The sequence below is a fragment of the Bombus pascuorum genome, chromosome 14 (genome assembly GCF_905332965.1).
Source record: "Bombus pascuorum chromosome 14, iyBomPasc1.1, whole genome shotgun sequence".
Lineage (NCBI taxonomy): Eukaryota > Metazoa > Arthropoda > Insecta > Hymenoptera > Apidae > Bombus > Bombus pascuorum.
Window position 1 is genome coordinate 1,156,601 of NC_083501.1, and position 26,938 is coordinate 1,183,538.

Consider the following 26,938-nt stretch of genomic DNA (forward strand, 5'->3'; position numbering starts at 1 on the left):
GAGGCATGTGCGGAAGAAACGATTCCAGCGGCCTGTCGCGAACTAGGTCACCGTCGCTGGAAACGGGCTGAGCAGAGGTGCGGCAGAGCGCGCTACGCCACCGCATGGCATGGCACGGCAGGGCACGGTAAGACGAAGCAAGACACGCCAAGGAACACAGCCTTCCAAGAGAGAAAGAGAGAAAAAGGGGGGATTCAAAAAGTGGAGGTAGGTAAAGAAGAGAAAAGAAGAAGAGAAGAGAAGAGAAGAGGGAAAGGATGGGGTGGAAGCAGTCGATGGTGAGGGTAAATTGATGGCGACAGAAGGGCGGAAAAGGTAGAGCGCTGCCGTCGATGTTCGCTCTGTTCAGTGCGCGTCTGCTCGTCCTCAGCAATCTACACCCTCGTCCAGTTTCTGCTTAATTGCAAAATTACCATTTATCGACGAGAGATATATATATAAATATATATATGAACATGGCGTTTTTAGCCGATAAAGTGTGCAAGGTTAACCACGCTTTCTCTCCATCGTTCCATTCTGATACCTTTATACGAGCTTCTCAGTAACTGAGAACTCGGTAACTTTCTGCGCAATATCTAGATACGCGATTGATATTAACGATCCAAAATAGAGAGAGCTTATCTTTGTAAATTTATTTGTCGCAAAAAGATATCACGAAGAGAAATCCTAATTTGGATTCGATCGTCGATCGTTTCTATTCTTGGAAGTATCGTTCCATTATTTTCGTAATTAGGATGTACGTTTATTCTCTATCTCGATACGTTTTGTCGCGATTAGAAAAACACTGTGAATTTTTGATAAGAAGGAACGTAGAAAGCTAGCTGATGAGACATGTTAGTGTTGTTAGTCGGTTTGGCGAGCGAAATAACGTTGTGGTTTGTACGAATCGGTCGAGAGTCGAGGACACGGTTTACAGGCGAAAGCTTCGATTCGAAAAAGCTGTGTTCCGTGTTTTCGATGGTAACGATGGAGGAGTAACGGCGTAAGGTCGGCCGTTGCGTTCGATAGCGGGTAGTTTCGCGCACACCCTCTGGCAGCGCCGCAGGGTCGCGCGCCTTGCAGTTTGCCGTATTTTATTACATAAGCTGCGAGCTTGTGTAACGCAACCGATCGATACGAGCTTCATAATTTTTCATCGTATCGGTTCTGTAAGTGCGCGCTCGTGAGCAGAAAGAAAGAAAGAAAGAAGCGGACGCGGCTGTGGATTTTGATTCGGCGAGTGGACAAAGAGAGTCGGTCGATGGTGCACGCGTGGATTCCGAGGAGGTCGCAACGGGCGGGACACCGTCGAGCTCTGGCTCGCGAAAAATCTATATCGCGCGAAACCGGACTGACCTATAAACCTCATACCGGGTCGGGTCACTCCGCACCGGCGCAGTCTCGAATTCAAATAGGAGGGATCTTAAATTGGGTTAACGTCCGGATATATTACCGCGTCACCGGAATTAGTCGAAAAAGATCGTCGTTGCGTCTTGGTTCGCGGATGCGAACCTAACTCGCCATGACGATATCCCGTTGCGCTGTCTATCGGTATCGCACCTTCCGATATGGCGACCCGTAACGTTCTTGGTTTAGCGTTTGTTTCAAGGACGAATTGACCAAAACGACGCGACGCGACGCGATTAACGCTTTTAGCTAGAACGTGGCGCGTATCGAAGCTATCGAAATTTCTGCGTACGATTCCATGGACAGGATTTTTTATAAACGAGACGATTCCACGCGATTGCGTATGCGTCTGACCCAAGCCTGTCGACCGATTAACCGAAATCGACTTTTATCGAGTTTCCCGCCTGTTCTTTTCTATCGGTGTGCACTTGGCGTACCAGATGTTACGCGTCTCCGCCTACATTCTGATACGCGTACTACGTTGTGATACTGGTTAAATACCAAAACACGAATAGACACTGATACACGGTTTCTTGGTTTCGTCGGCGCATAACACGGTTGCGAAACAATCCTGATAGCATGGAAGTACTTATGGAAGAATTATCGAGTAGATAGGGCCGGTGTTGCTTGCATTTTCGTTTCGTCAGAGTAGTACACGTGTTTCGTAACGATATATATATATATATATTACGATATACGTACACGGACGCCGCTGTGTAACGGCACTGCGTCAAGGTAAAGTCAATAAAAAACTTTATCTTGTCGCGCGTTTAACGTTTTTCGAATCGACGCTGGCTTCGATCGGCTCGTTGGCCAAACTCGTGGTCGGAACTTGGCCTAGTTTTCCCGTGACCCTCGAACGCAAGATCCGCTGCCTGGTTTTAAGCAAAAGAGCCGCGCAGAATTTAGGGGAAAACGCACGCGTAAATCGGGCGCACGCGTAAATAGAGAGACGCAAGGCGTAATCGGTGCTCGTCTTCGATTGGTTTGCTGCTCTGGCTCTGGCTGGCCAGCCGGTCTACGAGCACGTGCCCCGATTCGCTTCCAAGGTGAATGACGACCGACGAGTTATCGGACTTCGAGCCCGAGTATTTTTTCACTCCGTTGCGTTCGACGAATCGCTTCGTTCGCGTATCGCCGTATATTGCCACATTGCCAGTTAGTATACAACCTCCTTTCGATCGACTACCCACAGCCAGCTTTTTTCTTATCGTCTATTTTACGGCTAGATATGGAGTACGGTAGCTGCGCTATTCCAATCACCTTCTAAACTTCCACTTAAATTCTCCTTAAAATTCTGTCGTATACGGAATAATTCAACGAGTTGAATATTACGAGAACATCGTTACAGCGTTTAACGTTTAAAGAAGGAGGAAACGTGGCGTATTTCACACCCAGGAAGAAAAGGATATCAACGATCGGAGAATGAAACAAAACCTACGCTAGGGTTATTTTAATTAGCGAGCAGGTGTTACGTAATAACTGGTAAAATTAATGACGAAATATATGTTTGAACTACGGTAATCTACACACGCTACTGGATTACGATAAATACATTTACGAATGTTAACGCGTTAGTCAGACTTTTATCGAATTAAAGTCACGTCTACGATAAAATATTCTAGAAGAATAAAACTTCTATGATACTACATTCTGTATTCTATAATATCTATTAGAAAGCAAATTACTTAGCTGGTCACGATAGAAGGGAGATAATCATAGTGGAGGAAAGTGGACGTCCGAACGTCCCACGTAGATTCCTATATCCGATGATCGGATTATCGCGTGTGCATCTAGTTTTGCCCTTCAACGAACGACATTTGTTTCAGCATCGATCTCTTCTTCTATCCGTTTCATCGTGCGTAGGTATAGTTGGCTCGAACGCGCCCAATTGATAAACGCGGCAAACCGAGGGACGATATTTTGATGAATATACGACGTTATTACCTTTCGGTAAATATCAGCATACCGATACGATCGATCGCTAAAAACTGATCGAGCAGAAGTTTCCACGTAGAACACGGTCGATATCCAGAGCCGTAAAACAGACAGCACGAACGTACGGCGTTACGTACAACAAATGCACGTCACGCGTACTTATCGAGAACAATGTCGCGAAATACGCCAACACGAAGAACGAACGAGTCGATCGTGACGAATGTAAATATACGGGGATAATTATACGGATATTTGAAAAAAAGGAACCGATTCCAAAGCGTTTTCGGACGTGCTTGCAACGATACCGCGAACCTTGATCAACTAGGTTTCGGATAAGTTGTAATTGGATTATGATGCCTGGTACAGATTAGGAGAACCTTCCTACACCAAACGACCGACCTAACAACAAACAAAATTAATCTTACACGCCATCCTCTCGTTCGATATTTCACCTCTTCGTTCCGCTATGGCCCGTTCTTCGCGTTTCTTTCTTTCCATTTCGTTTGTTCGTACGAGATGTATAAAACACGAGTATAGAGTTTATACGTATCATAATGCATATAATTTAAATATAACGGTCGAAGAAGATGCGCGAAGGGTAATAGCTCGCATAACAGAATCCGCCATTTCTCCCGGATAGTATGCAGGTCTATTTTTGACAAGTGGCTAAAATAGCTGAGCTTAAACTTCTGCTAGACACTGTTTGAGCTGTTCGAGCTGCCACGCAGCAAAGGAATTAGGTCAGACATCAATAACAAAATAAGTACATCGGAAAAGTTCTTCTCTCCGTTTCTTTTTAAATACTATAAACTCGATTTGAAAGTTACGTTAACGATGCGTTTGCTCGTTAGCCGATATTTTACGAGTGTTTTCGCGCATTACGCGCTATCCTAACCTCCCACACCTTCGTACATTTCGCGTTTTATCGTAGCTACGCGTAGCCAGCACGAATAACGAAACGAATCGAAAAAATCGAAGAAAGAACGAATTGTCGATGCGCGAAATCGACGAGAGCCGAGAATCGGAATGGGTCTAGGTAAGATTTAGGTTAGTTTCGAGGTAGATCGAACCAGGTTTCGGAATGTTCATGGAATTTCGAGGAACGAAACGTTCCGTTTAGGAACAACGATGTTGCACCGTTCACAGCGAGCAAACCGTTCAAACAGCCGTTGTACCGTCTAAATTTAAATGCATGTCTCGAAGCAGTTGCATAACCTGGCATCGAATGCGTGCACCAACGAAACTGCGGAAGCTAAAGCTACCGGTATATACTTTTTCGAGCGAACCATATACCGCTACAGTAACCTTTCTCGTAGGTGGTGAACGATCGATAACGGAATAAAAACTCGATTCGCTCTGGAATCGGCAAGATCGCGGCTCCTTCGTTGAACTTTAAACGGTTCGACGATCTCGGAAGAGATCGGTTGGATCGGCGTATTCTTAGGTCGAGTCTTAAAGGGTTAATCTCAAGTCGGATAAGTTCGGAGTAATTCGTGGAAGAAGAAAGAAAGAAGAGAAGCTAAAGGAAAAAATAAAGATTCTAACCTGCTGAAACGGCGGCAGCTGTAGCAAATCTCGGTCGTCGGCGGTGGTAACTTCGAAGGTTGGCGCAGGTTGAGGCGGATACATGGTGCCTTTTCCGGGATACGAGGTGCTTCTTCGAAATTTCACCGGGCTGATGCAGGAGGGATGAGCCGCTGGTCCCGGATGACCGGGAAACGTAGGACTCGGTTTCCTGCCCTGTAGCCCGGCAGCTGCGGCGACCGCAGCAGCGGCGTGCAGGGACGAGTGCAGGGGTGGAAGATTCGGTACCGATCTGCCGCGATTCCAGGGCGAAAGGCCGGGATTCGCGACAGCCGCAGCTTGCGGCCCAGCGCTCCATTGTTGAGGCGCTTGCGGGCCACCGGACCAAGCCGCGTAACCTTTGCCAGGTAGGTAAACTCCCGGATGCGAGGTGGCTGTAGGTTGTTGTTGATGTTGCTGTTGCTGCTGCTGTTGTTGTTGCGGCGGTTGCTGCTGCTGTTGCTGCTGTTGTTGTTGCTGTTGTTGCTGTTGCTGCTGTTGCTGTTGTTGAGCGGACGAGACCTGAAGTCCGTGTCTCGCAGTCGCAGCGGTCGCGTTACCGTGCTGTTGCGGGAAATTGTGACTAGCCGTGATAGCGCGACGCGTACCAGCCGAGACGGTTGGACCGGTACCAGCGAACAACCCGGTCGGACCACCGGTCGGAAAGTTCTGAAACGCTGCGATGGATCCGTTGACCGGTAACGCGTGAAGACCGGTGTCATCCGGAGCGGATGACCACAAGCTCGGCACTCTGGCCGCCTCGGAAAAACCCTGAAGCGCCGAACCGGTGCTACAGGCGATCTCCTTCTCCGTAGAGGAGGGCGTCGTCGGCGTGATAGCGATACTCTCGACCTCGACCGCGTCTTTCGCCTTTTCTAGTCCAGCGACGGCTTCCAGGCCGGTACTGGGCGATAGCGGCGCTGCTTTGCCACTCGCTTGTTTCTCGATCAACAGATCGTCCTGCATCGTTGAGGTGGTTACGGTTACACCGGGACTCGCGGTATTGCTACCGATCGAAGATTTCGTCGTGCTGGACAAACTATTGGAGAAGAGGCTGGTCGCGCTAAAGTCCCCCATAAATCGCCAGGGTTCCAAGATCCACGAGTATCCTGTCGATCGTATCGAGGTCCCTTTCGCCGACCAACTCCTTTTGGATCCCCCTGTCGAACAATACGGATTCTTTTAGAATCTGTGTTTGCCGATTCGCTTTCGAAAATTTGCCCTGTGATTCGAGATAAATCGACTTCGTTGGCTGTCGGCACGGACGTCGTCGACCACCCGTCGACCAGAGCTCGCGAGACAACTATCGATCCACGGCGTACGCGTAAAAACACCCACGAAGCCCGGAAGCTGTGCGAACTACACCGATATTTGGCTTCTCTTATTTTCGCCGTTTTCCTCGATTCCTTCCTTCCTGCTCTTTCTTTTCTTTTCTTTTCTCTTTTTTTTTTTTTTTTTTTTTTTCTTTGCACACGACAGTTCGCCAAATAACGTGGAAATCGAGCTAAACTACGACAAAGACGCGTCGCGGCCGTGTAATTTCCCAGCAACTTTGCTTCCGTAGCATTCTGCTAGTTATCGAACGACCGCCCGCTCGATGAGATGACCATCGTCGTTCGCGCGAAGCTACCGTCCAAACGACGTTTGTTCGTTCGTTGCTGTCTAACGTCTTTTTCCGGTATTTTTCAGCCGCTTGCGGCGAACATAATTTACCCTTTTCACGAATATACGACGAATTTATCCAGTTGGAATTCTCCCAAGTATACGCGCGAAGCAACGCGACCTTCCGTCTTGCAGTGCGACTATTTGTCGATTCCTTCAGCCGCGTTTCACACATACACGCTCACCCATAGAAGCACGCACACACACTCCACCGTAGTACTACGCGAAACGAGGCCGGGATCGTGGTCGTGATCGTCGTGGTCGTCGTGGTCGTCGTGGTCGTCGTTGGTCGTTGCGTATCGTGTACGCGGCACACTGCGAATACGCGTTTTATCACTAAACACAGAATCTCGGCAATAAGGATAGACGATCGTTTCGTTTCGTTCAACGTCGAAATTCACCGCGCGAGAAGCAGCGCGCGTATCGCTGTACGACACACTCGCGTCCTCGTTAATCGCGACTATTCTCCCGATTACCGATCGCTCGACCCAGTCGTCGAGCGACTCGCGACGCACGACTCACGACGTACGGCCACTGTGCGTATCGCGCGCCAGGGAGATCTCCGCTAGTTCCACGGTTCCCCGGTTCCACGATTCCCCGGTTCCACGGTTCCCCGGTTCCACGATTCCCCGGTTCCACGGTTCCGCGCTCGTTTAACTCCAATACTATCGCCGAACCGGACCAACTTGTTTCCTTCTCGCCAACCCTTTCTTCTTTTCGTCTTCTTCAACGTGATTCCGCGCGTCCTATCGACGATGCGGCTCGAACTTACCGTCGTCTCGGCTTGTCTTCGTTCGAGCTAGCGCTGTTTCTCATTGGCAATTCGAATACTATGATCACTCGCGGTTTATCGTTTGCCCACGGCACTGCTTCTGTTCGTTCACGTGTCACGATCTTCTATAACGATAAGACGACGTCGTCGTCGTCGTCGTTTTCGTCTTCGTAGCTGACGATTCTACGCAAACAGAGTCTCGAGTTTTCCGGCCCTCGTCGTCGTCGTCGTCGTCGATTCGATCGATCTCTAATCGGACAGCAGCCAGCTGTTGGTTACTCGCGTTCCCTGGCTGCGCTCGACGGAGCACTCGATCGGAGGCCAGCCGAGCGCGATTCGACGACGCAGCTTGGTGGCTCTGCGTCGCGCGTAACACGATTCGTGCGTGGTGCCGACTTTTGGAACACTGTGGCCGTGCTGCGGCCCACACCATGCCAGCCGTAGTCTCTCCGCGTAGCCGTCCGCTCGGCGATCTTCGGCCGCCGCTTCGTCCTCGTCCTCGTCCTCGTCGACGTCGTCGTCGCTACGTCGCTGCTGCGTCGCGCGGCGACGTCGCTCACGCACGCGCGTTCACGTTCGCCTTCGAGCTGCCGCCGCCGCCGCCGCCGCCGCCGCCGCAGCCGCCGCTTCCACCGCCTTCACCGCTACCACTTCCACTACCGTTACTACCGTCGCCATCGACTCCACCACCGCTACCGAGGTCGCCAACGAAAACCATCCTCGTCGTCGTTCATCCGATCCTTTTCATCTACCCTCCCTTTCTTCGCACGGCACCATACATTAGGCTTCACGGCCTCCCCCGTGAATTCACCTGAATTTTCAAATACCTGCTCGACGCGAGCGCCTTGGTTCCTCCCCTTCCTCTGTTACCTTTCTCTTCGACTTACCTTTCCGCCTTCAGTTGCGGAACGTACCTGTGTACTTACCGACAGAGATAAATAACCCGACTGTTGTAACATATCATATCACCGTACATTTGCAACATTCGTTCGTTGATTTAAGGTTAAGCGCGTCTAATCATGAACGATATAAGTGCGCGTTTTAAGACTCGTTCGAAATTCTTTTACTCCGCGTAATAAAACGAGAACGTTTCGTTCTTCCAACGAATTGTAATCTTTATCGATGAAACGGGAATCTTATTATTCGTCGATTAGAATTCAGCCAATCGGAATAGGCCGCTGATAATGGCGATAATGTTGTTATCAAACTATCGACTACGTATTATATTATAATATCTGTTTCAAAAATTGGATGACGGATAGGAGACGCCATAGATGGATAAAAATTTACCAACAACTTGCTCGAATTTTCTTATATTTTACCTTAAAGGCAGAAATGCCGAAATCCCGCTCAAAACTAAAGTACATTGATAAACGTGCTACGTGACAGCAGATGGAGCAACTGACCGCGCTGAGTCAGTCAGCTTGACGTTTCGATCGAAGGCGAGTAACGATCGAGAAACAGAAAGAGAAATAAAGGAGAGGAGAGAAGGAAGAAGAGATAATCGTATCTTACCTTTACCTTACTTTATTCGCCAAAATGAATAGACTTTTTGGTCGACCTAAAGCGAAAGAACCACCGCCGAGTCTCACCGACTGTATTGCCGGGGTATGTATTCGGTTTCGTTGCATCGTTGAAGAGGTTACGTTACCGTCTACACGATTTGTACGTTTATAACACGTAATTAACGTTTATGGTTGTAATAGGTCGACAGCAGGGCGGATACTGCGGAGAAGAAGATAGCAAAATTGGACGCGGAATTGAAGAAATACAAAGATCAAATGGTTAAAATGAGAGAAGGACCCGCGAAGAATGCGGTTAAGGCTAAGGCATTACGCATCCTGAAACAGCGTAAGATGTATGAAACACAGGTGGACAACTTGCGTCAACAGGCCTTTAACATGGAACAGGCAAATTATACTACTCAAACGCTAAAAGATACTCAGGCAACTGTAGTTGCCATGAAAGAAGGAGTTAAACAAATGCAGAAAGAGTTTAAAAATATCAATATAGATCAGATCGAGGTATTTTCAGAACAACATCCTGTTTATTGTATCTTTTTTCTTTCTCTTTTTTTTTTTTTTTTCGCTAACTTACGACGATAAGTTAATGCACATCTTAGGATCTGCAAGACGACTTGTCCGATATGTTGGAACAAGCGGACGAAGTTCAAGATGCGTTGGGTCGCAGTTACGGCATGCCGGATATAGACGAGGATGAACTAGCCGCCGAGTTAGAAGCTCTCGGAGACGATTTAGCCATCGACGAAGATACCAGTTTCTTGGACGATGCGATCAAGGCACCTAGCGCTCCTGACAAAGAACCTGGCGCCAGCTCGGTCAAAAATAAGGTTCGTGCTCTCTATTCTATCGTTCGTAGAAATATTAGAAAACATTTTATTGAAACAGTGCATCAAACAAGAATTTTTTCATTCCAGGACGGCGTTTCGGTGGACGAATTTGGTTTGCCACAGATACCAGCTAGTTAAGATGTTGTTTCGTGGAAACATCAGTGTTGTTTCGTATAAGTAAATATTATGTATATGGGTATATCCAAAGATGATCGGTTCTTGAACGACTTTCGACTTTCAGAAGCTTTTGCTACGTACATATGTAGTACACAGACAACGTACCGAGTATTTCGAATTTCTCTAAATCTATGGATATAAACTCGCGCAAATTGTAAATTTTCGATGAACGAAACGTAATTTCGTTGTTGCTAATAGATATGCTATGTTAATATATTTTTATTGCTTTCTGTTCATGTTGTTAATGTATAGATCAAGTTAAATAAAATTGTCTAATCTAAGAATTTAAACGATCTGTAACCGAGAAATATTTTTCTGAGTTTGGCTTTGCACTTCTGTGTACTGCATAATTAAGTTTGAGATTACCTCTTTACTGTCAATGAAATGCGTTTCTTCAAAACCGCATACTTGCGTGTAGTGATACACATGTGCCTGCAATATAATCGGTATAACTCTACAAGCTTATTTTATAAGTTTCGTGTTTGTATATACAGAGTGGACCAATAACTTTGAGCGCCTTAATTATTTTCTTTTATTTACAAAAGTTATACGGTTGGCTATATTCTTTTACGATTTCAACAATTTATATTTCAGAATCATTTCTGATACTGAAGGTCCACCCTGTATATGTATGCGTGCCCGTTTTAACGTTACCTTCCTTCTATACAGTCTAGTAAACTGTTCTATTATGTTTTTAAATAACGATACCATCGAGGAAGAGTTTAAAAGACTCAACAAAGAAGTTGAGTGCCCAGCCGGAGGTACAGAACACAAACCTACTTTCATAGCTTCGTTGCTCCACTCTGTGAACGTAACTTTCTTCCGAAATCTGTAAATTCAAATATAATATTGCATAGAATGTTTTCCAAGCGCATATAAAAAAGTGCATTATCGACAAATTACACGAGATATTTACCTCTCAATGTTTCGTTTTAAATCGTTTACAGGGCAGTTTCCTCTAGCAATATGTGCAGCGCTTAAAATCATAGAACCTGATTGTAGCGGGTCTATTTTAATCAATTGATTATTTCGTGACCATGCATTGGTAAATATTTCATCTATTAGCCTTAAAGAACGTATATAGATTACGTTTTTATAATCTCATACAATAATATCATAAGCTAATAAGTACCTTGTTTCTCGCATACTGTACATCGTCGGCGCTGATAATGCTAATGGACTAACGCTGCTAAATATATAATGTAATTTTGGGTACGGTACAAGATTCGTAGCTATTTCGTTCATATCCATATTTAAATTGCCAGGGAACCTAGATCCGCTAAAAAACGTGGCTATTTTCATAAGATTTACTTGTTATGAATAAAAATTTGTGAAATTACTCCAATTACCTTGTTAAATGAAGAAGCATATTTGCAACAATGCTGTTCATATCTTGAAATGGTTTACACGAGATATTATAGTTTATCTGATCTGTGTTACCTTTCATTTTCAATTGTGCATTGCATATATCCAAAAGGGATTCGTTTTCAATAGGAAATACACAAGTTGCATAATCTATAAGCTCTCGAGTTGACAACAATACATTATATGGAGCTGTAACGACATCTTGCATAACAATTGGATATACGCAAGATACTAGTCTGTAATGATAACAATAACAACTACTAAAATGTTATTAAAATAATGCTAGTAATAATAAAAATCATAATGATAACGATAACGTCAAATATTATTCTTCGTTGTAATGAAAATAATCTTAAAAAGACATTTATATATTTTATACCTATCTACAGTAGGATAATTATTGGCCAGTAGCTTTAGAACAGCTGTTCCTAATCCAGAACCAGTACCACCTCCAAGAGAATGCATTATTAGAAAACCATGTAACCTAGAACATTTTTCTGCCATACGTCTGATAGTATCTTCTAATTTATCGTGATACTCTGTACCATAGGTATGATAACCTACAGCCCTGCAAAATGTATATGTAATATTTGTTTTATCCAAGAATATACCAAGGTAATCGAAGAAAGCAAAAGATCGGTACCAATTATTCGCAGAGCCTGGATAATTTGTTACAACCGAAGTCTGGTCAAACAAGTCACGCACAGGTCCTCTCCTTAACCCTCCTACGACACTATCCTCCATATCTATCAATATTGCCTACATACCAAGAAATCCACGGTGTAAATCTTTTTAACCATTTGTCTGATTTTTCTGTAATCGTGCAGCAATAACATAAATATTATACCCTAGCTCTGACTTTAGCTCGTTTTAAATCAGTTATACTTTTAAAGCATAAATCGCGTGTATTCTCAGGTATAACAAAGAAACTATCAAAAGCATCAGACAAATCGCTCATATTTTTAATGTGGCTTCGTTGCGTCTTAAGTAAATTCATCCCAGTATTCGTTGTTTGTATACCGTATTCGTGTAACGCCAAAGGCCAAAATGCTGAACCAATTTGATTTCCACATTGTCCAACTGAAATCAATGTAAATAAATACAGTATTTAGTTTCAATATATGCTATTTCTTGAAATCCATTTATACGTCGTTCACAATTTATCACAAACGTAATATCACTCGATATATACCTTGTACCGAAATGAATTGACTCATTAAAAGTCTGTCCAAGGTACTTGAATTCGGACATTAAATTCTCTTCGTATTTGACATATTTTGATACTTTCGAACTATACGGTAAACTCGCGCGATTTTCAATTCGACGAAGTGAAATTATAAAGAATAGCATCGATATTTAAATTAGTGTTATCGAAAGTCGCTTATTTCGATCTCGAAATTTCAAACGAGTACTTACCGATAAATTCAGTATTGTTCTATCCTGTAGAACCGGATAGTACTTATAGATTAAGGTTAAAATATTGGTTATTCTTTGCTCGATCATAAAATGGGCAACGGAATAGTAAACCCGTTAAGTGCAGTTATTTTTTTACTTATTTTTGATTATGTGTACACAGAATCTGCATCAACCACAGAATCAAGTAAGCCATATTAACTTATAATACCGTAACCTATAAAATGTGTATTATAAAATATACCGACTTTGATGACAAAGGATACGGATGAAAATTGAGGGAAAAAGTTAATTTCGTTCTTATTTTATGTTATAGCAACATCCGTACATTTGTAACAGTTTTTCATTGAACAATTCAATTTTGTTTTATTCGCCTCATGAAAAGTTTAACAATTGTCATTTGTTGGCGTTTTGCTTCTTACGTTATAAAAAATACTTAATTTTGAAAGCATTATATTTTACTCATATTTTGCTTATATTTTGTTGATAAGAATAAATTCTAAAGAAATACCTAGGCTTTTATTTGTTTGATTTTCTTTATCTGACCTTTCTAGTACACTTTTTAAAGCCAGGAGATATTATTGAAAATAACAAGCCTGGATTGCAAACTTTCTGTCATAGTGCCAAATCAAAATATATGAAACATATGTTGGAAAGTTTAACAGTAAGAAATAAGTTTGAAATTCATGTAAAACATGTACGTACATCTCTATGATGTTACATTTAGTTGTATTTTATACGTTATAGATGTACTTAAGAACAAATATAGAAAACTATGACGTTTACAATGGGAAAACTCCTGAAGAAGTTTTACAAAAGCACGATGACAATCATAGGTCCTGGAATTTTAATATATTTAACATACAGAAGAATAAAAGATTCAAAATTAATCCTTTCGAAGATGTATGCATCGGTATATATGTGTATCCCTCCAAGTTGCACAAATATACAGTGAGCATGATAGAAACACGTGAGTGTGCCAAAGCAAAGGAATATTTTGTGGTATAAATGAAAGGTGCTTAAATTCTTGTATAAACAGGTACCGATAGCTCCGCATTAATATTAATGGTGGTAGGTGCTGTATTATTTTGGAACGCTTATAAACTCAGTAAAAATGCTCTATTTTATTATTTGATCAGCATAGTGCTTGGAATCACCACCTCCGTTATAATTTTAGTGTACTTCATTAGTAAATTTCTATTAAAGGTAAATACTTTTTGTACAAGTTTTATTCACACGTGTAGCTTGCTACGTCGAATTTTTAAAAATTAATGTCTATACACAATTTAAGGGCAAGATAATGTATATCACGGTCCTCACTGGTTGGACAATGAGTTTTTATCTGTTACAAACATTATGGGAAAATACCCAACTAATCCTCGTGCAGTATAGGGAATGGGTGGTGTGGTACATTTTAATCACTTCTGTCATTAGTTTCGTCATTTCTTATCGGTTTGGCCCAATTACGAATGTTAGGACGAAAAGACTTATACAGTGGTGCTTGCAGGTTTGTAGACTAATGCGTTTGAAAAAACTAACGGTTTAAAGTTCACTTATTCTCATTTAATGTTGTTTTTTCCGTTCATTTAGATAATAGGATTGATTACCATGTATTATAGCAGTTATTTACGCGAAGCATCAACCTTTTTTTGTGTCTTAATTCTCGCACTTTATAACTTTCCTATTACGTTATCTCAAAGAAGCAGGACTTACTGGTAAGTTATTCGATGATATCAGCGTTGTTAAGCTTTTTAGCAAGCTTGCTTCAGTGCTCGCTTTCAGTGTTACTCATATTACTTCTTGATCTTAATCGTTCGTTCCTTATATCTATATTTTCAATGTTACAACTAATAATGTCTGTTAACTCTCCGCGGACAAGCATATTTTTTGCAGCTTTCATGGGCAATCTGGGTCATTGTGTCCATAACTTTACTCTTATACTGCTTTACTGTTCTTGACTTTCAAAAAAATCTGAAAAATATTTTATGATGCTTATCAAAACCACTCTTTCAGTCGAACGTTTAAAGGATTACTTAACAAAGATAGAAATTCGCAAAAATGTTTTAAAAAAGATGGGAATTTATTAAAAAATAACTATTTTTACAATATACAGATATAAAAAGAAAAAGATACTGCACGACTTTGAACCTCCTGTGGTGATCTTTTAGAAAATTAGATGTACATTTACGATGGGTTTAAGAAGTATAATATACTTTGAAACTTGAATTTGGAGGAATTTTGGAACAACGATGCAGGGAAAAGCCGGTATATTTATTAGAAAATGTTACGGCAAATGTACCGATAATGTAATGATAATAACGTTGAGCAACTTTTTCCTATATATATATATTAATGACAGTCGGTCTTGGTTCGCGAGATATTTGTGAAAAATTGTTGTCACTACTACTACGGATCATAAAAGATATAACTTAGAAAAAACGAAGCTGGCACCCCGCTGGGGGTAGCCGCCCACATGCTATATTTATTTTTTATTTTTATTTTTTTTTCTTCACCAACAAGATATAACACTTTACCAAATGTCCATAAGGACAAATTGTAAAATAACCAAAATAAAATAAAAAAAAAAAAAAAAAACTACTACTATGGTGAATTCTGAATATTATTTTGTGTCTGTGGCAGCATTGGGTGCCGGCCGCTTTACGCAATACTAATACTTGCGCTCTGATATAGAATTTCATTTGTATTACAGTGATCATACAAGGCGAAAAAAAGAACACTTCGCAGATACTAGGAGAGCAAGAAAAGAAAGAATTGCTTACTCTCGAAAATATTAATCTGCTTTGGAACAAAGTGATTCGTACCAAATTCCTGTTGGTTTCAAAATACCCATTTACTTCTTATTTTTTTTTAATGCATTCTCCCTTCCCGTCGAAGACATTCAAAAGCGAAATTTCACCTCAGTCACAAACGATCCAGGTTGTCCACTGTGGGTTGATATCGATTATAATTACTATTCCGCTCATATTCTACTTATTGTTAATTTTTTAATTTGTGTTAATAAATTATCTTTCTATATTACTTCGTAGCATTTTCTTATTAAAAATCGATCAAAAGGACGCGTAAAATAAAAGTCAATTAGACTATCTCGTCCATCCCTTTTTTTATCACTTTCAATTGTTTGATAAATATTCGATCGATATTTTGAATGCAGTTTCATCATACTTACCAAAGCTAGAGTTTGACACGAATAGCGATCTTGAATAATCGTTAATAGCAATAGACAGTAGCGTGTAACCACAAGAAGAATAGTAACAATAGTAGTAGCGATAGTGATGGTAACGATAACGACAGCATTAGTATTATCGTTTAGAAAAGCAACACCGTATGTTACATGTATACACCGGTTCGAAATCAGGATGAACATGTTTCCTGAGAGAAGAAAGTTATTGACGGAAGACCAGTATCGCGAAGAAGGAATAAGAGAAACGAAAAAAGCGTTGGAGGAGCTAAAAGAATATTGCGTTAGTCCTAAATGTAATCCATGGAAAACGACTTTACTATTAAAAGATCCGATAAGGTTATTATATTATGTATTAGTTAAAAGCTGGTGTGCGTTTATGAAGATTAATCGCGATGCAGTCGCGATAATATGTTCGCGAATGTAACGTAATTTAACACACGTGCTTCTAGGTTTGCCAAGTTTATGGAAGGTGAATCACATTTATCGGACGGCGAGTCTCGGGAACACGACGCAGAGATCACAAGAATTATAGAGGAATGTGAATATACGGACGATGAGGATGATATACTATAAAATGTACATAGGAGTGATTTATTTCGGTAAAAGAAGGACCGACGAGTACAGAAATTTTGTACACCGTTCACTGTGGAAACTTTTCAAGTACAAAGTTGTTTACTCTGAAATTGGCTCATTGGATTAATTGTACTTATTAACTTATTATATAACTATATACTACCTATTTTTTTATTATATCGATTGCGTGGTTGTGAAATAAACTTGTTAATTACGATATTTGTTACGTGCATCGTGCGATTCTATCGAGCTGATTTACTCAATCGCGCCACGATCCTTCGAATCTTGTTACAACCCTTCGCGATCGTATTCTTATCTGGTTCGCGTGACTGCGGTCCTTTGCATGTATTTGCCCTATGTATCGTTATGTTGTTTGCTCCAGTTACGTTTCTGCGAATGTGACTTTATATTTTACGAGGCTCGTTTATAAAAGCACCAAGAGAAAGAGGAGAACAACAACGAGCATACTTCTTCTTTCTCTCTCATTTTCTTCGAACAAAATTCTGCGAAACTCGGAAAAACCATGCAACTTTTCTGTCCCGGGATGAACGAGGAACAGCGAGAGCTTTATTAAAATAAAGGAACTTTTTGCAGTAATTATTCCACTTGTTCCTTTTTATTTTTATTCTCTCTTCTTTTTCATAACGATACATTGGATAAAAAAGGTAAAATTGCCATAAAAGCATCCCCGGTTAATTTTCCATTCCCTTCGGGCTTTTATTATTTTGCCATTTTATTCAATCTGGTATTCGCGTATTGTACACAATAGCGGAGTTATTGCTTCCTTTTCAAACAGCTCGATCGAGCAATGTAAGTAGATATTGCAATAAATCAGGGACAACTCGTTTGTACGTGTTTACGATTCGAATTACTTCGTCGTTCTGCAGCTTCTCATTAGTTTCTCCTGATCCGCTATCTTCCTTCAAAAAATCCTACCGAGTACAATAAGGCGAAATTTTCGTTTACCTTCGCCTTTACGAAACAACATGCGAGTCTTGGTACAGGCATATTTTGCATAACGTTTATTATAGCATTTGATGTATTAAAACGTTCATATGGCAAATACGATATTCACGTTTAAAGGAAAACAACAGATTAATCGATTAATTGATTAGTGAGAATCGAGAGCGATGGAGAACGGAAGTTGTGGTTGCAAGGGCGTTGTTACTCGTTTCGCCATAGGCGAAGATAAGCGTCGGGTTTTTGACACTTCATCGAGAGCTTTCAATTGCTTCTCACGGCGTACAATAGACTCTCGTAGGTCTTGCGCTTGCACACAAGTTGCTTTCTCCGATCCACGGCAAATTGTCATCGAGCGATGTACAACACCGACAGGTGGTCTTCAATCGGGCACCTTGCAAAAAACCTGAACGCGCACGTATGCGGCTTCGGTGCGTTTGCTCGGTTGATCATATTGGATTACAAACTGCCATGGGACGGCCATGGGTCACGATTAACTTTTGCTTTTCGCACGGTTCAACCTTCTTTCCACCGTAATTTCTTTTCATAGATGGTGCAATCGTTAGAACAGAGGATTCTGCATTGCGTGGAAAAATTTCGCGGTAAAGAACGAATGCTCGGCTCGGAGGACATAGAAGACATTTCGTATAGAACGTGCTATATCAAAAAGCAAATTGTAGTTGGTCGAGTGTCCGGGGGAAGCCACGTGATCGGCAGGTGGGATTGGTAACGGTCCAAAGGGCAGAAGCAGGATCAATAAGAAAAAGACTGGTTCTGCGTGATGCATGGCGCACCTGCTCTTCGGAGAGACACGAGGAGAGCGGATCCGATCTCGACCACGATTCTTCGTCAAAAATCTCGAATCGTTTCATTGTCGAAAGCCACAGCGACGTTCCAGCATGTATATAGCGAGATAGGTATTGTTCGAGTCGCTTAAGCTTCGACCTTTTAAAATTCATAGATTTATATTTCGTTTAGTCGAACGAGAAGAATCGAACGGCAGAATCACGATCGGAAGCAATTGGAAGTAGCGGAGTGGTTGAAACCCAATTCCGATGAAATTGATCGACGTAAGCACGGCTTAATGGGAAATGATCGTGTTCGCGCAAGGTTCGAGAGACGGTGTTATGAGAGAGCAGAGGAAGTTAGTAAGATAGAAGAGCTTGTTTTCTTTCGAGAGTCTCTGTAAGGACTATGGTTAAGATCCCAGCCAGCGTATGCCATCTGCCAACTAGTTCTTTGGATGCCAGTCGCCCTTTAGTTTGCCAGCGCGCAAGAAGTAGCTCGCTGCCCTTTAAATCGGCTCTACTTTGGCAATCACGATCAGCTGCCTAGTCGGCGTCTCTCCCCTGGCTTCTTTTTCCTTACCAACCTCCTCTTCTTCCGCTTACTTTCTTCCCGATCGTTCCTTTCCCCTCGAACACTTTCTTCTTTTCGCTATGGACGATCCGCACTGAAAATATCCATATGTTCTATTTTTTGATAAATCGACGCGCGTATTTACGGTACATGGTCGAAAAAATATCGTATAATACGTACAATGTATTTTTATCGCTCGGGGATCACGAGTTACAAAGTTGTAGCATTTTTATCTATTTGAAACTCGTCTGGTTTAATCGTCGACAACCGTAAAATTATTTCACTCGCGGGTATTGGATTTTTTGTGGTTACACTGCAAATATGGATACCCCAGTTCCAGCGAGGTTTAGCTTGAACCGCAGAGATCGCGCTTCGACGCGCACGCGAATGTATCCCTTGATATTTTAATCTTCGGTCTTTTTTACTGTTAGAAGAGAGCGTTCTAGAAGAATACGAATATTGCAGCGAGTCAAATTCGTTAAATCCAATAGGAGCATTCAATCTCCCTGAATTTCTTAATTGTAACTATATCGGACGACGATGCGTTTAAAGAAAAAAGAATTCGTAAAGTAAATCGTGTAAATATGTTCCGTCGATTGTCCATTCCTTTGGATTCGCGAGTCGATTTGTACCGAATCCGGGACTCGAAACATAGCGAATATAATGACATCGATAGTATAGTGATCTTTATTTTATCGGATGTGATTTATTTACAGTGATCGAAACAGAGAACGATGACTATTTAATCAGAGCTATTCTTTAACACGTTGAATGCTATGGGGTCACCGGTGATCGGCGCACCAAGTTTAGTAGAAATACGTAATTTGAACAAACGTCGATAGTTATACATCTTTTATTATTACCGTCGTTGCTACAATTAATGCGGTATAAAACATATAAAAATAGTTTTATTTATACACGAAATATAAACTTGTTATGTGCGCTCCCTAACAGTTGCTATCGAACCCGTTTTCTCCGTGTTTTACCTTAATAAACAATAAGCCCAAGGAAGGTTTCTACTTGAAACATGTTTGATAACAATTAAGGGTCCCCGCAGTAAAGTATAGTTTTTTTTTTTTTATTTTTGTTTTGGTTTTTTTACAATTTGTCCTGATGGACATTTGGTAAAGTGTTATATCTTATTGGTGAAAAAAAGAAATAAAATAAAAATACATATAGCATGTGGGTGGCTACCCCCAGCGGGGTGCCAGCTTCGTTTTTTCTAAGTTATATCTTTTATGAGTAAAGTATAAAGTATAAATCTTCCGAGGATTCTTTAGGATTATTGCGGGTACGAGTAAGTATGACCGAGGGATGGATCATGGTTTATGGTACGTAACAATATAGAACAGCTATTTAGCAACGCGAAGAAACAATGTAGGATAATCGATAATCGCAACAATAAGCGAATCCTTAGCGAGATAAATTCTTGTGGTAATATTTCAACATTGTATGCATCGCATAGTAAAAAATTCATCGTGGTGCCACGGCTAAACCTTGCAAAACCGGCGCGTTAATGTAGCAACGCGATACAACTAAAACAACTAAATTCGTACAACTACTCAACTTTTGAGTGACAACTTACCACTCAGAACTCACAGCTGACAATTCGCAACAACTCGAGAACTAACAAGTAACGACTAATTCGCAACTTACTCGTAACCGACTATACTCTTCGCCAAAGCGTCGTTTTATACAACGATTTTTGGTATTCGATTATGCGGTATGTGTTTTACAGCTGTTAGTGGCCCAAGATGGTCACGCACACCTTTTCAATTACCCATCCTAAAAGGCCACGGGCATATGGCCCAATGGGGTTTTCCCCGTGGCTTTTTCACGATATTACAATAGGAGGATGAAGCGTGACGCAATTTGGCACATGACCTTTCAGTAAGAACTTTTGATACGTTTGATAAAATAGGAACGATAGGTGCTATCGGCGATTGTTACTCGGTAAGGTCAATATCGCTAGAGGAAAGGAGACGAAAAGAGAGAAAGAGAGAGAGGGAGAGTGCACATTGAGAAAGACAGGTTTGGCAGCGTGAAAGCAAAAGGTGAGACGGATGAATATATTAGCAATCCCGTTGCGGGTTCGTAACCAAGACTTACTCACGATTCCGACCCTCATCACCGCACAATTACTTTCTTTGCTTCGATGTAATGTCGTTCGACCGGAATTCTGGGATTTTCAAAAGACCTTTACAACTCCGAGTCGAACAATGTCCGCAGCAAGTATCAATTTAGTCATTTACTCGATTGGTGCGCTTAAACGTTTACCATGAAACCAGTTATTCGATGTAGATGATTCGTACAAGTTGAATTCATAAATCTAAAACGTAGCAGAAGGTTGAACGAAAAAATTCCGTGACACGGTATCGATAATTCGCAGAGGAAATATTTCTATCGATGAAAATTCGTTCCGGACGTTAAGGATCGACGACGTTGATAGGAGGAAATGGAATCGACAGGGTAAACCAGAGTAAATGCTATTACAAGTGAATATCCCTGGGGTGAATAAACGTTTCTGAAAACGATCTAACAATGGGACAAAGTACGCATATCGAACGTAATAATTTTTCCAAATACGGAAGAACAAATATTCGATAGAAAAAATAGAATTGTTTAAACTATCGTCAACTAGATATCGTTAATCGCTTGCGCTGATTCTAGACGCATCGCATCTTGTTCGATTCGATCGACGAATTATTGCCACGTTCGCAACATCGTAATCGTCCTTTCTGAAGTAACCGATCTCGATCGATTTCCGGGTATGAACGTCATCGATAAGAACCGTAAAGACCGGTTCATAGAAAGCAAAGGAGCGAAGGGAAAGTAAAGAGGAGCAAAGAAGGATACTGGCTCCTACCTCGTACCCACGATAAAAATATGGTGTTTGAAAAAACGTTGCAGTTTTCAAGACCAACAACGAACGTAAAAAACGGTCGAACACGATCGTTCGAGACACACGTCTCTTCGTTTGTGCGAATGTACGAACGTACCTATTCGCCAAGGAAAAATAGAGAAAATAGAAAAAAGGAACGCGTTTCTATACATACGTAGTACACGCATACTTGTTAGCAAACGTACATATGCATGCACGTATTTGTTTCAACATCGAAACTCGAAAATTGAAAAAGTTCAACGATGTTTTCCACGGACGAGTAGTTCGTTGACTGGATTACACCATTTTCCAGTTTCGTCCGTGCATTGCACACTTCCGGGACTCTGGCGTTTAAAGTTGCGTCTATTCCCTGAAGCAAGCGTTCCAAATAATCGACGATCCCACGTTTCTAGTTTAGATTACGGTTCAATTTACCGAGTAAACTAATTGTAAGCACGTTGCTATCGTTAAATATAACAATTCTAATACTCGTACAGTTTCAGTTGCGAGTATATGTATACGATATCATCGATTGTTCTAGCTCGTACTGTCCAACGAACGTACACGCTTCGCAATAGCATAACAGTAGAAAAGCAACTCGGCTACCGTTGATTAATCGGCGTGGGCGTCTTACGGAAAAAAAACTACCGTTAGATTCGGCAAACGAACATAATTATCATAAACACGCAAAACTAGTTGGGCACGAAACAAGATCATCAGAGATAATTTAACCTAACCAATGACAAGCCTGTTCCTTCTGGCGAATAGACCAGTTCGACTATATGGGTGGTTGCGCCTTTTCACGAGTCGCTAATTTCATAACTCGTTCGAGAAGCGTGGCTCGTGTATCGGTATGCGATACATTCACTTTTTGTAAAAAAAAAAAAAAAAAAAAAAAAAAGAGTATATATTAATCGATTGGAAGCATCGCATCGTTATATCACCTATTTTTTCGATTCCGCGTCGAAGCAGCTCGAGCGTGTAAAACGTGGAGCGTAAGTTACGGCGTAATCGCCGTAACTTCGATTACGCGTAATTAAGATTTCGATGTCGATACTAGAAGCGACAATCTAGAAGAAACGAATATCGAACAATGATAAATGGAAAACAGTTTAAAAACTATCGAGAAGAGAATACAAAAGGGACTATAAGGAATTCGATTACAGGTAGATTCGCTTGTTATCCGGAAAAAAAGGAGAAGAGCAAGGAAAAGAAAGTCGATAAAATAGTAGAATCGGCGGTGGTGTCGAGCGTGAGGAGAACCCCTGTAGCGCAAGGAGTGGGGGAAGGATAGAGCTCGACGAGCCAATGAAGGGAGGAAGTGCGCGGCGCAGATGCGTGGTACATTCGATGCGCCGGGCTGGTCAGAGCAAGCGTGGACGTTTACCGCGTCGGATCCTTTCGATTTTTCGCTCGATTCTTTGCTCGTTTTTTCACTTACGACCGCGTTGCGAGTCACACGGCTGCCAGACTCGGACCGATAGCTTCCTAGTTACGCGAGTGCTTCGAACCCGATCGGTTCTTCTTGCCGTTCTCGAATCTTAATCGCGGAAATATGTACGTACTACGGGGAATCGAGAAAACTTCCGGGATTGGAAGGTGAATCGAGCCGGAGTATCGATGATCGACACAGTGCGGACGAATCACACGTGCAGTGACATCGGTATCGAATTTTGAGCGATCAATCGAGATTTCTCTGTCCATTCGATTGGACGTAAGACGTACCGCGTGTCAAGTTGGTAGGATTCTAAGTTTCGCTAACGAAACATCTGCGATGATCGTAAGAATGAGAATTCGAGTGACGCTATATATTAGCGACACTGTCTTTCGTTCTATACGTTTTTGGTACTCGCTTTTACTTGGACCCGAACTCATCGCGGCTATTTTGAACGAGTAGACCAATAGCACCGGTAAGAATGTAAAGATTGGTCGGACAGAAGAACCGCGAGTGTCAGTAGTTTACAGTGTCTGGTGAATTTGACTTTTCGAAAGGCATCTACGCTCGCTGAAAGTCGCCAACGTCGAACCAGGATTGGAGCAGAAAGGTCAGTGTGCGTTTCATTGTGTTTCATTTATCGATCGTTGCGGCATACTTTACTATACGTGGAAACACGAAATACAATATATACGAAACAAGCAGATACCAGAACGATATCAGAATATACGAAAATGATGAATATCGCCATGTCTACGATCGAATAAAACGATATATGGAAAATGTGGGTCAAATCGAATCTTTCGAAGATCGATTATCGGAAATCGACGTGGATTCGCGTGAAAACAGACGAGATCGGTGGACGTTTCGATGGAATCTTGTTAGTTTTTTTTCTTAACCAAACGAAATGCCAGAAACGTGACTGTTGAGCGGTAGTTGAGAAGTAGTCGGGGTGTAATTAAGATCGATAGCTGGAGATTAGATTGTTCCGGGGAAAAGGGAGTAGCTGAAAGGGGGTGCAGAGACGAGAGAATTCGGGATCGAAGGATGGTGGAGAGAAGGTGGTTGCGCTGAAACAAGCGTACGCGGTGAGCGAAGGAACGTTGCGTGCAGGAACGAGGCTCGTTTCGTTTCTGCAATACCAACGATGCGATACAAGTGTGACTATCGCGCGTTCACCTACGATTATCACTGTCAGGGGGTTTTAACGGATTTAATGGAACGTTTCCAACTTCTTTTCCGTCGCTCTACTTTTATTCTTTCCTTCCCTTCGAGCGTGCGTACGCCCAATGATTAATTCATGCTTACCTCCGCGTCAACGATTTCATTTTGCACGCAGTACTTGCAGCTTGAATCCGATTAGGTTACGTCGTAAGTTCTCGTGTAAACTGGCTTACTATCGGAGCTACGTGTTCCGTACTTGGTTTACTAATATTCCGCGTTACGTAACTGGACCATGCGACCCATTCTTTCGTATCGAAGCTAAATACGCGTGTTTACGTGCTCTCCGATATTTCCAAAATGTCGCTCGTTGTAATTTCAAAGTATCGAATACGTTAAAACGTTGCATAAATATAATCGAGCTTCTCGAATATAATCGAATATACCGGGTGGTCTAGCCGTATTATCTTGGAAAAGAAACTCTATTTTCATAAATTTGCGTATTTCACGGACAAAGCGGAGTTTCGATCGATTTATTTTCCGAGAGTCTGCTGTAGTTTCCGATCCTGATACTCGGTGCTCCTTTCTCTCGTTCTCTTCTTCCCTTTCGTTTAGCCTGTGAATTCTTCCAATCGCACTCGTCAACGAAAAACACAGCACGCGTCGTTTCGATTGCCCTTTCGCACGCGCGATCTTACGATCGATTTATTCCCATCGAACGGTACGTTCGTTCGATCGACTTTGGACGTTAATGAAGGACGGAACGAGCGCGCATCGAAGATTGATAATTGACGTCGGTCGTTCCCGTGAAAGTCAACGTACCGTAAAGTTCTCGGTTCATTCATCGTTCCCACGTTGCGTAATAATCGTTGCTGGCACGTGCCACGTGCGACATACAGACGTTACCGGTTGACAGAAGCCTTGTCCTTTAGCCGCTATGCTTAGTAGCCGATTTACCGAAAATCGTTTACATTTAACGGTATTTCTACGTTTCTCTCGAGGAACTGCTGGGAATGCGGCTCAGACTCGACGCGATACGATCAAGTTAAAAACGATCGAGTTAAGATCGGTCCTCTTAGAAGCTACGCCGATCGTACTTCGCTTCTTGTAAAAATCTGGTTCGTGATTAGGGATTAGGTCGTCTGCGAGGTATCGAGTTGAACGCGGATTGGACGATGGTAGAAAGAGCGATACCGGTTTCCCTGTTCGAGGTAATGTTTACCGCTCTTTCCCTATCTCCGAGCATACAGCTATACAAGTCGCGTATATTAAAGCAACTGGCGGAAGAGGTTCGTCGAGAGGTTACGTCATTACTAACCAAAAGCTACTCCCGGTCTTTCACATTCCCTGTTCTGCCCTGTTCTTACCTCCGACTACTTTACCGCTTTCTTGCCTCGCAAAATGATCGAGCTTTAACCTCGATGACAGTAGAGCACTCTCTTGCCTCCTTTTTAAGAAATTCAGCTGGAGAGATGAACGTAACGAGCAACAATATCGCAGAGTCAGCGAGATTTTAAAAATTTTCATCGGAAGCACGTAACATAGTCGTACAAATTTTCCGTGGCAAATATTCCATTACTTTTAGATATTTAAAGGTGTAAAAATACTCGGAATGCGTATGATATTCGTTGGAATATTTGACGCGTTTAGTACCATCGTTTTGCTTCTCTTCGCGAAGATGCAAGATCGCTTAAATATATATAATATATGTAAGTATGTCAACGAAAGCCAGCGAATCAAAGCATCGACTAATATCGCGAACGAGGCAGTTTAACGATATCGACTCCGCGGTATAATAGATCGTTCGGTGAAGGAGGCTCGTTATTGATAATTAATCTCATTACGAGCTTCTGGCGTAGCGGCAATGGAAAAGGACCGATCGGCTCCCTCGAAATCGAATATAATAGCCTTTTCATCGGTTCTTTTTTCACGCACCTTTCATCGCGTATGCCGTCTGCTCTGCCGGAGTTGAACTTTTCTCCGCGGACAATATCACCATTTATTATGGCGAACAGTTTTATTCAGCGTATTCTCGTTCGAAAGAGCGCGCAAGGACGAATCCTTTGTAGAAGAAAGTTATCGAAAGCGATTTATTTCGCGGTTGGTGCTAAGCTCGACTGGCCTCTACGTGATGAGAAATGAAATTGGATTTTGAAATGCTTCAAATGGACGACCGTATCGTGACTAATTTTCGTGGTGCTAATTTTCAGCGTATATTCTCGTATGTATATGTAACGACCTCGAAATCCTTTTTCTTCGTTGTACGTGCTCGCGTTACGGGGTTATAAAGGTTTCGAGCTTCAAAGCAACTGGTGTGTATATGTGTATACCGGCTTCCGGTTTCTGATCAATCTAAAAATCGTTCACGACTATGCTTCCGGCGGAGCGTGTATCGTGTGGCATGGTAACCCTTCGACGAAGAATCCCAGACGAACGATTCGAAGGATAGTTATCTCTTTATCTCGTTAAAACTTTTTCCGCGACTTTTTAAATGCAAAGTGTATTTAATTAAAACTGTATGCAATTTAAAAAATATTTCATCTCCGTAGAAGAAACGTTAATAAGTATATATTAAACATTAACGGGTATACATAATGTATGACGACGTTACAAACGGGAAATTTATAGAGCTATATTTGACGGCCTGCCCGAGTCTCCCCCGTGTTACACTGCGAAAGGGTTGAAATAATTATACGGAGGTTAGCTTAATATGAAACTTTCTTTGGAAGGAGCACCGCCGA

The 26,938-nt window shown here is 42.0% G+C and overlaps 5 protein-coding genes across 11 annotated transcripts in view; 3 read left to right on the forward strand and 2 right to left on the reverse strand.

The window, feature by feature from the left end:
- The window catches only part of LOC132914166 (cytoplasmic polyadenylation element-binding protein 2), a 59,441-nt gene extending 51,636 nt beyond the window's left edge, over positions 1–7,805 (reverse strand). The window contains exons 1-2 of the mRNA XM_060973026.1: positions 7,322–7,805; positions 4,870–6,047 (exon numbers count right to left, since the gene is read on the reverse strand). Of these exons, the coding sequence (XP_060829009.1) occupies positions 4,870–5,964 (1,095 nt within the window). The 5' untranslated portion in view covers positions 5,965–6,047; positions 7,322–7,805. The remainder of the gene's footprint in view (positions 1–4,869; positions 6,048–7,321) is intronic.
- A 916-nt stretch (positions 7,806–8,721) lies between these two features.
- Positions 8,722–11,523, forward strand: LOC132914184 (charged multivesicular body protein 5). The gene is made up of 4 exons (XM_060973055.1): positions 8,722–8,929; positions 9,028–9,345; positions 9,444–9,671; positions 9,759–11,523. Exons 1-4 carry the CDS (start codon positions 8,861–8,863, stop codon positions 9,807–9,809), a joined length of 666 nt encoding a protein of 221 aa, XP_060829038.1. The 5' UTR covers positions 8,722–8,860; the 3' UTR covers positions 9,810–11,523.
- LOC132914191 (tubulin epsilon chain-like) lies at positions 9,368–12,532 on the reverse strand. Its single transcript, XM_060973065.1, has 9 exons — positions 12,406–12,532; positions 12,061–12,293; positions 11,857–11,972; positions 11,593–11,781; positions 11,198–11,449; positions 10,981–11,127; positions 10,765–10,914; positions 10,503–10,677; positions 9,368–10,280 (listed from the first exon to the last, which is right to left on the reverse strand). Exons 1-9 carry the CDS (start codon positions 12,428–12,430, stop codon positions 10,134–10,136), a joined length of 1,434 nt encoding a protein of 477 aa, XP_060829048.1. The 5' UTR covers positions 12,431–12,532; the 3' UTR covers positions 9,368–10,133.
- A 62-nt stretch (positions 12,533–12,594) lies between these two features.
- On the forward strand, positions 12,595–16,615 carry LOC132914173 (nuclear envelope integral membrane protein). 3 transcript variants are annotated; one of them, XM_060973039.1, is made up of 8 exons: positions 12,595–12,813; positions 13,181–13,290; positions 13,374–13,596; positions 13,666–13,832; positions 13,918–14,133; positions 14,217–14,341; positions 16,003–16,164; positions 16,278–16,615. In XM_060973039.1, the coding sequence occupies exons 1-8, from the start codon at positions 12,720–12,722 to the stop codon at positions 16,399–16,401; spliced, it is 1,221 nt and encodes a 406-aa protein (XP_060829022.1). In that variant the 5' UTR covers positions 12,595–12,719; the 3' UTR covers positions 16,402–16,615. The 3 variants fall into 3 exon arrangements, with proteins under 3 accessions (XP_060829022.1, XP_060829024.1, XP_060829023.1); XM_060973041.1 differs by lacking the exon at positions 16,278–16,615 and having other exon boundaries at positions 15,337–16,142; XM_060973040.1 differs by lacking the exon at positions 13,181–13,290 and having other exon boundaries at positions 12,642–12,813.
- Positions 16,616–22,948: 6,333 nt separating this feature from the next.
- Positions 22,949–26,938, forward strand: part of LOC132914162 (protein tincar) — a 34,185-nt gene continuing 30,195 nt past the window's right edge. For all 5 annotated transcript variants that reach the window (XM_060973008.1, XM_060973012.1, XM_060973011.1 and 2 more), the window contains exon 1: positions 22,949–23,646. The gene's annotated coding sequence lies outside the window, so the exon portion shown is untranslated. The remainder of the gene's footprint in view (positions 23,647–26,938) is intronic.

Excerpts from the sequence above, each read along its gene's own strand:
- LOC132914184 (XM_060973055.1), top strand. The coding sequence starts at position 8,861 with ATGAATAGACTTTTTGGTCGACCTAAAGCGAAAGAACCACCGCCGAGT. Across the intron at positions 9,346-9,443 it reads TCAATATAGATCAGATCGAG|GATCTGCAAGACGACTTGTC; the intron begins GTATTTTCAGAA and ends TGCACATCTTAG. Across the intron at positions 9,672-9,758 it reads CCAGCTCGGTCAAAAATAAG|GACGGCGTTTCGGTGGACGA; the intron begins GTTCGTGCTCTC and ends TTTTCATTCCAG.
- LOC132914173 (XM_060973039.1), top strand. The coding sequence starts at position 12,720 with ATGGGCAACGGAATAGTAAACCCGTTAAGTGCAGTTATTTTTTTACTT. Across the intron at positions 13,597-13,665 it reads AGTGAGCATGATAGAAACAC|GTACCGATAGCTCCGCATTA; the intron begins GTGAGTGTGCCA and ends TTGTATAAACAG. Across the intron at positions 14,134-14,216 it reads TTATACAGTGGTGCTTGCAG|ATAATAGGATTGATTACCAT; the intron begins GTTTGTAGACTA and ends CCGTTCATTTAG.
- LOC132914191 (XM_060973065.1), bottom strand. The coding sequence starts at position 12,430 with ATGAGTCAATTCATTTCGGTACAAG. Across the intron at positions 11,450-11,592 it reads AATTATCCTACTGTAGATAG|ACTAGTATCTTGCGTATATC; the intron begins GTATAAAATATA and ends TTATCATTACAG. Across the intron at positions 10,678-10,764 it reads TTAAAACGAAACATTGAGAG|ATTTCGGAAGAAAGTTACGT; the intron begins GTAAATATCTCG and ends TTGAATTTACAG.